The sequence below is a fragment of the Myotis davidii genome, unplaced genomic scaffold (assembly GCF_000327345.1).
Source record: "Myotis davidii unplaced genomic scaffold, ASM32734v1 scaffold592, whole genome shotgun sequence".
Taxonomy (NCBI): domain Eukaryota; kingdom Metazoa; phylum Chordata; class Mammalia; order Chiroptera; family Vespertilionidae; genus Myotis; species Myotis davidii.
Window position 1 is genome coordinate 323498 of NW_006284844.1, and position 8110 is coordinate 331607.

The 8110-nt window shown below is 42.3% G+C and overlaps 1 protein-coding gene across 1 annotated transcript in view; it reads left to right on the top strand.

Moving 5' to 3' along the window:
* Positions 1-7642: 7642 nt before the first annotated feature.
* TCTE3 (t-complex-associated-testis-expressed 3) overlaps positions 7643-8110 on the top strand; it is a gene marked incomplete at its 5' end in the record, with an annotated part of 6885 nt that continues 6417 nt past the window's right edge. Inside the window, one exon of the mRNA XM_015558343.1 lies at positions 7643-7876. Within this exon, the coding sequence (XP_015413829.1) occupies positions 7643-7876 (234 nt within the window). The remainder of the gene's footprint in view (positions 7877-8110) is intronic.

An 8110-nucleotide genomic window follows, 5' to 3' on the forward strand; every position in this document is an offset into this window, starting at 1 on the left:
TGGTGTTCCGGACAGAGACACAGTTCTAGGGTTTCCACCTTCACTGTTGAAGGGATTACAGACGCCCCCCCTCGCCCTGGGCCCCTCAGCCCGCCCCGCCTTCCCCACCGCTTTCCGAGTCCTTGGCGGTGCCAAGTGCATACAAGGGCTTCCATTAATCCCTTCCCTCAGCTGCCACGGACGGTTCTGGTTCCAGTTCCGGTTCCGTGCTGCCCAGAGCGTGTCCTGCAAGCCAGAGGCGGTGTGTCGGCCACAACGTGAGCGCGTCGTGCTTTCAAAAAGGAGGATAGCTGCTGGACCCAGCAGAACAAGTGGGTGGTTTTGGTTTTAAAAACAGCGGCAGACTCGGTGTCTGAAGAACATCCCGGAGCAAAGACGTGCAGTTGGAGATAGCAGGCCCATTCGGTCACCGTCTGAATGGAGGGCAAGTGTTCAGTTTTCCCGGCGACTTCACTCCAGGGTTCCGTGTGACCAGAGTGCGGAAACCAGTGTTGCAATCGGGACTCCCCTCCCTTTGACACTTGAACAGAGAAGTGTTCCCACGGACGCAAAGCTGCCGGGACGGGGCGAGGCTGGAAACGGTTGAGCCCACTTGTCTTTTCCTGGCTCCTTTTCACACCTACTTTGTGGGCGTCAGGATCGAATGAGGGAGAGAGAACCTGCCAAACCTGATTCTGAAATCCTAATATGTTTCAAACAGAAAGACAATCCTCAAAAAGAAAGTCAGGGTAACGGTTCAAGTTCAGTGACAGCCCTCTGGTGTCCACGTTTTGCAGAGGAAAGGGAAACTGAAGGAAGAATAACGGGCCAAGTTCACACAACCAAGGAGAACAGCGGAGCAAGGCCAGAAACCTTACCTTGTACTTTACGTTTCCTGCTCCCAGAAACTCTGCTTTATTGCCTGGCAGTGAGTCTGAATAGCGGGTCACCTGCTAGTAGGAAAGATTTCTGTATTTGGAGGCACACAAAGGTGCCTTTTATAAATTTACTGCCTACTAAATACCGGGATTGGTCTTGAGAAATGCCTGAATGCAAAACGAGGAGGTGCACAGGTACACGGGGTGTATGGGCCAAAATCTGGAAATAGGGGACATGGACATGGACAAAGGCAGTTCTTAGTTATTTGATGTGGGTGTGATTGATCGTAGCTGTCTTTAAAATCTAGCTTCTAGAGGTAAGAAATTTGAATAGATCCTTAATTGGGAAGAGACTAAGAGAGGATTCCACAAATGCTCACAAAATATACCTGAAGACAATGAGTATATCAACGAGTCATTTATAACTTATAGGTAGCTGATAATTCCTATGCTGTAAGTATAGGAAATATTAGAACTACAATTTAATCAACGTAAACATTTTTTTATAAGTACCGTGCGCTAACTGATTGCACGACTGGAGCTCCGAAAATCAACGTAAACATTTTTTTAATCCGTTCTGAATCCATTTCTCCCCCCTTGTATAGCACCTCAATTTTTATTTGTAGAATTAACTAATCCCCCACTGGATAGAGTTTTGGTGTTACTGTCAGTCACTTTCCTTAATGTTAAGGTGAGCCCAAAACTAGGTTAAATAGATAACTATTCCTGGAATACTTCAGGAAAGTGGTTGAGATTAATTCAAAATGAGGATGGCATAGCGAAGTGCCTCATGTGTCTGTCTCTGAAAGAATAAAGTTAAACTTCAAGCCTAGAGGTTGGCAAACACAACCTGTGGGTCAAATTTTGCCGACAGCTTGTTTCAGTACAGCCTATAAGCTAAGAATGTTGTTTGTATTTTTATACAGTTATTTTAAAAGTATGGAGGAAATAATACCTGTACTTATATCATTAGATAGATGATCAAGACAGAGTATCAATAAGGACACAGCCTTAAATATGTTAGATGGACTTAACAGATATATCCAGAGCATTCCATCCAAAAATCAGGAGGAAAATTGACAAAGACCACATTTAGCCCACAATGCCTAAAATATTTAAAAAAAAACAGAAGAAGTTTGTCAACCCTTGCCCAAGCCAGATTAATCAGGGGGAAAAAAATAAAGACAAATTATTAATATGAGGAATGGAAAGGGGGAGTCGCTACAGACCTAATAAATATTAAGAGGATCAGAAGGAAATATTAGAAATAACTATGGTCATTTATGAACTTGGATGAAATGTACAAATTACTTGAAAGACTCTATGAGCTGGATTGTGTGCCCCTAGTTTTGTCTGTTGAAACCTAACCTGCAGTACCTCACAAAGAGTGTATGTGCATGTCAAGACAGGGTCTTCAATGAGGTAAATAGGTTAAAATGAGTCTGTTAGGGTTGTGCCCTAATCTCTTCTGCCTTGTGTCCTTATAAGAAGAACGTATTAGGACACAGATTAGGACACCAGAGCCAGCATGCACAGCAGGATGGTTTTTATATAAAGAGGCAGCAAGAGGGAGGGTATCCATCTGCAAGAGAGGGGTGTCAGGAGAAACCAACCCTGTTAGCATCTTGATCTTAGATTTCCAAGATTCATAATTTGGTCAAATTTGTTTAAGGCACCTGGTCTATGGTATTTTGTTCCAACAGCTTTAGCAAACTAATATATAGATACAAACTACCATAGATACCCTGAATAGCTCCTATATCTATTAACACATTGTATGCAGGAAACGTGTTTATACGTTTTACCTATTTATACGTTCTACCAGTGTAGTAGAGTGCGGGACACGTATTAATACGTTTTTTATAGACTAGTGGTAGAATGTGGGTAACGTATAAATACATAAACTAAAGTTACCGTAATTTTACTGAACTTTGCCATTTGCGCAAAAAATTAGCAAAAATGGCCCGTGCCACCTGTTAGCACGCTATAAAAACTACCCGCAAACAATGTGTTAAAGGAAATGAATCTATAGATTAAAACGGTCCCATAAAGAAAACTTCAGGACTTGATAGCTTTTCTAGTGAGTTTCTACCAAATGTGTTCTGGGAAATTAAAAAGGAGGAAATTCTTAACTCATTCTATGAGGCCAATATTACCCTGCTATTAAATATGGAGTAATAAGAAAAAAATGGACCAGTATTCATGAGCATGGAGGCAAAAATTCTTAACAAAATTATAGCAAATTAAACCCAACAACATATAAAAAGAATAAAATGTAGGTGCTGTCCAAGATAGGAGGACTTAAATATATAAACCAAATATTAGCAGACCTAAAGGGGGGAACAGTCAGCAATACAAAAGCAAGGGACTTTAATACCTGTGGTTACATCAATAGATAGATCAGACAGAATATCAATAAGGAAACAGCCTTAAATGACATGGTAGATTAGATGGACTTAACAGATATATCCAGAGCATTCCCCTCAAAAGCACCTGAAATAATCTCCAGGATAAATCATATGTTAAGTTATAAAACAAGTCTTAATAAATTTAAGAAAATTTAAATCGTATAAAGCACCTTTCATAGCACAGTGTTATGAAACTAGAAATAAATTACAAGAAGAAAACCAAAATCCATAAATATGTGGAGATTAAGCAACATGCTACTGAATAACAAGTGGGTGAGTGAAGAAATTAAGAGAGAAATTTAAAAAATGCCTTCATAGAAATGAAAATGGAAATACAACACACCCAGATCTATGAGGTCAGCAGAAGCAGTGTAAGAGGGAAGTTCATAATGATAAATGCCCACCTCAAGAAACAAGAATAATTTCAATTTAACTTTATACCACAAAAGAACTAGAAAAAAAAGTGAAGCCCAAAGTTAGTAGAAGGAAGAAAATAACAAAGATCTGAGAGGAAATAAATGAGAGAGACTAAAAAGACAAGAGAAAAGGTCAATGAAACTAAGAGCTAGTTGAAGATAATCAGAATTAATATTTACCTAGACTCACGAAGAAAAAAAGGGGGGGGGCAAACAATCAGAAATGAAAAAGGAGACATTACAACTGATAACAGAAATATAAAGAATCAAAAGATTACTGTGGATGACTATACACCAACAACTTAGATAATCTAGAAGAAATATATAAATTCTTAGAAGCGTACAGCTTTCTAAGACTGAATCATGAAAAAATAACCTGAAAAGACCAACTTCTAGTAAAGAAATTGAACAGTAAAGAAAAAACTGCCAACAAACAAAAGTTCAGTGCAAGATGGCTTCACAGGTGAATTCTACCAAACACTTATAGAAGGATCAATAGCTATCCTTCTCAAACTTTTCCAAGACATAAAAGAGGAACACCTACCCACTCATTTTACAAAGCCAATATCACTCTGACGCCAACATTACCCACACAAAGACACCACAAGAAGAAATTACAAGCCAATATTCCCAATGAATGCAGATGCAAAAATTATCAAAAAATATTAGCACATTGAATTCTGCAATACATTAAAAAGATCATATATCATGATCAAGAGGGGTTTATTGCAAGGATGCAAGAATTGTTCAGCATCCCCAAGTCAATCAATTGGATACACCACTTTAACAAAATGAAGAATACCAGTAAAAATCATGAGTATCTCAATAGATGTAGAAAGAGCCTTTGACATAAAATCAATATACAATTATGATAAAAACAAAGTATGTATAGAGGAAACATACCTTAACATAATAAAGACCATATATGACAAGGCTGTTGCTAACATCATACTTAATGGTGGAAAGCTGAAAACTTCCTCAAAGATCAGGAGCAAGACAGGGATGTACACTCTCACCACTTTAGCACTGCAAGCCTTACTGAGATCAGTTGGGCAAGAAGATTAAATCAATGGCTACATTTATTTGGAAAAATTGGACTCCAAAGCAAAGGCAACAAAAGCAAAAATAAAGGAGACTCCATCAGACTAAAAAGCTTATGCATAGTCAAAGTGGAAAGGCATCTTAATGAATGGGAGAAATAATTTGCAAAGCATATCTATATTAATAAAAGGGTAATATGCTAATTAGATGGATAGACCGGACGTCTTCTAGACACGGCCCCTCATCCAGGCTGGCCCCACCCCCCCAGTGGGGACCCCCACCCTGATTGGGGACATGGCTGGCCTGCAAACCACCTGCAACCCCTTGCCCAGGCTACCCTGCCCCCAGCGGGGACTCCCCATTCTGATCCAGGGCCCCTTCAGGGCAGGCCAGCCAGCCTCCACCCATGCACCAAGCCTCATTCCTATATACTAAAAGGGTAATATGCAAATTGACCCTAATGGGAACGACCACTGGACCAGTCACTATGAGGCACACTGACCACCTTTTGGTCCCTTTCCCCAGTTGGCAGGCTCTGATCACCTGATGGCCTCCAGCGGCAGGGGTGGGGCTGGTGAGCAGGCAGGAACAGCCGACCTCTCGGTCCCTTCCCCCGGTCATCAGGCACCCATCACCCAATGGAGAACAGGGAACCAGGGGTGGGTGGTGGCGGGGGACAGGGCCAGCTGCGGGCAGCTGGGAAGATTGCCCTGATAGCAGGCCAGGCCTAAGGACCATACCCATGCATGACTTTCGTGCACTGGGCCTCTAGTCTATATATATAAAAGCCTAAGCAACTAGCCAACTAGCTGGTAGCTATAACGCACACTGACCACCACGTGGCAGATGCTCAACAGGATAGAGGCCTGGTGCATGGATGGGGGCCGGCTGGTTTGCCCTGAAGGGTGTCCCGGATCAGAGTGGGGGTCCCGCTGGGGTGCCTGGCCAGCCTAGGTGAGGGGCTGAGGGCCGTTTTCAGACTGGCCACACCCCCTTCAGGGTGGGGGTCCCTGCTGGAGTGCCTGGCCAGCCTGGGTGAGGGGCTGAGGGCTGTTTTCAGGCTGGCCACACCCCATTCAGGGAGGGGGTCCTGCTGGGGTGCCTGGCCAGCCTGGGTGAGAGGGTGGTGGCTGTTTGCAGTCTGGCCACAGCCCCTTCAAGGTGGGTGTCCCTGCTGGGGTTCGCAGCAATGCCACAGAGGTGGGAGAGGCTCAGGGCTCTGGCTGAGCAGTGCTCCCCCAGTGGGAGTGCACTGATCACCAGGGGCAGCTCCTGCATTGAGCGTCTGCCCCCTGGTGGTCATTGCGCATCATAGCAACCAGTTGTTCCGCTGTTCGGTAGATTTGCATATTAGCCTTTTATTATATAGGATGAATGGGTTACCAATGAGATCAAGAAAGATAAAAAATTTCATGGAAACAAATGCAAATGAACACACAACAAACCCCAAATACCTGGGACACAGCAAAAACAGTCCTGAGAGGGAAGTTCATAGCACTACAGGCATACCTCAAGAAAATCAGCAATAAACTATTTAACCTTACAACTTAAAGAACTAGAAAGAGAACAACAAGAAGGGCCCAGAGTAAGTAGAAGGAAAGAAATAATAAAGATTAGAGCAGAAATAAGTAACATACAAAAAACAATAAAAAAAATCAATGAAACCAAAAGCTGGTTCTTTGAAAGGATAAACAAAATTGATAAACTGTTAGCCAGACTCATCAAGAAACAAAAGAGAGGACCCAAATAAAATAAAATCAGAAACAGAAGTGGAGAAGTATCCACTGACACTACAGAAATACAAAGGATTGTAAGAAAATACTATGAACAACTATATGCCAACAAGCTAGACAATGTGGATGAAATGGACAAATTCCTAGAAAAATACAGTCTCCCAAAACTGAATCAGGAGGAATTAGAAAACCTGTATATGTTTTAATAATAACTGATGAAATAGTAGCAGTAATAATAATAATAATAAAAAACCCCAGCAAACAAAAGCTCAGGTCTATATGGCTTCACAGGGGAGTTTTACCAAACAGTCAAAGAAGAAGTAACACCTATACTCCTCAAACTATTTCAGAAAATCCAAGAGGAACACTTCCAAACTCTTTTTATGAGGTCAGCATAATCCTAATTCCAAAACCAGATAAAGACACTACAAATAGAATTACAGACCAATGTACCTGATGAACATAGATGCTAAAATCCTCAATAAAATATTAGCAAATCGCATCCAGCAATATATTAAAAAGATCACACATCATGACCAAGTAGGATTTATTCCAGGGATGCAAGGCTGGTATAATATTCACAAATCAATAAACGTGATACATCACATAAAGAAATTGAAAGACAAAAATCACATTATCATACCAATAGATGCACTAACTGATGAACAGAGTGGATCCAGAGACATGGAAGCATGGAACAGTGCAGAATCTCAGAGGGAAGGTGGGGGAGGGTGGGTGTGTAGGAGGTAATCAAAGACCTTGTATGCATATGAAGGGGAGGGGGCTAGAGGGGGTAATTGGGGGTAAAAGGGGACATGTAATACTTTCAGTAATAAAGAATTATAAATAAGTCCTATCCTCCTATGTAATAAAAGCCTAATCTGCAGATTGTCCCCTTGGGTGATCATTCAACCAAGAGTTCGCCCGCCCGCTATGACGAGCACCGACCATCAGGGGGTGGCGAGGAACATGGTGGGCATCGGTGATGCAGCGCTGGCAATGGGCAGCAGTGGAGGCACTGCTGGCCCCAATGGGCCCTGATGAGAGCAGGACTGTGGTGAGATGGTGGAGCAGGGTCTGTGAGGTTGGGGGCGTGAGCTGGGGCCCGATCTCTGCAGGCCACCCCAGGGACCCCACCCTTGCACAGATTCGTGCACTGGGCCTCTAGTAAATAAGTAAGTAAATCAATACCTCTCCCCACCTCTTTCTTTCAGTATACACAGATTGTACAAGAAAGGCTGAAAGAATCGTCTCATGATGTTCTGTATATAGAGCCTCCATTTGATGATTCCATTGCTGAGATAAGTAAAGAATGGAAGAGTTCTTTGGCAAAATTTAGGTTTGCTAATACATATAGAATGGAGCCACTCAGAAAATTCCAAGCTCATTCAGTAGAAGCTAAAGTCCAGCAGATATTAACGGTAGGTTGATAAATGTGTATGATATAATATCTAAGCCAGGGGTCCTCAGACTTTTTTTTTAAGATATATTTTATTGATTTTTTACAGAGAGGAAGGGAGAGGGATAGAGAGTTAGAAACATCAATGAGAGAGAAACATCAATCAGCTGCCTCCTGCACACCCCCTACTGGGGACGTGCCCGCAACCAAGGCACATGCCCTTGACCGGAATCGAACCTGGGACCCTTGAGTCTGC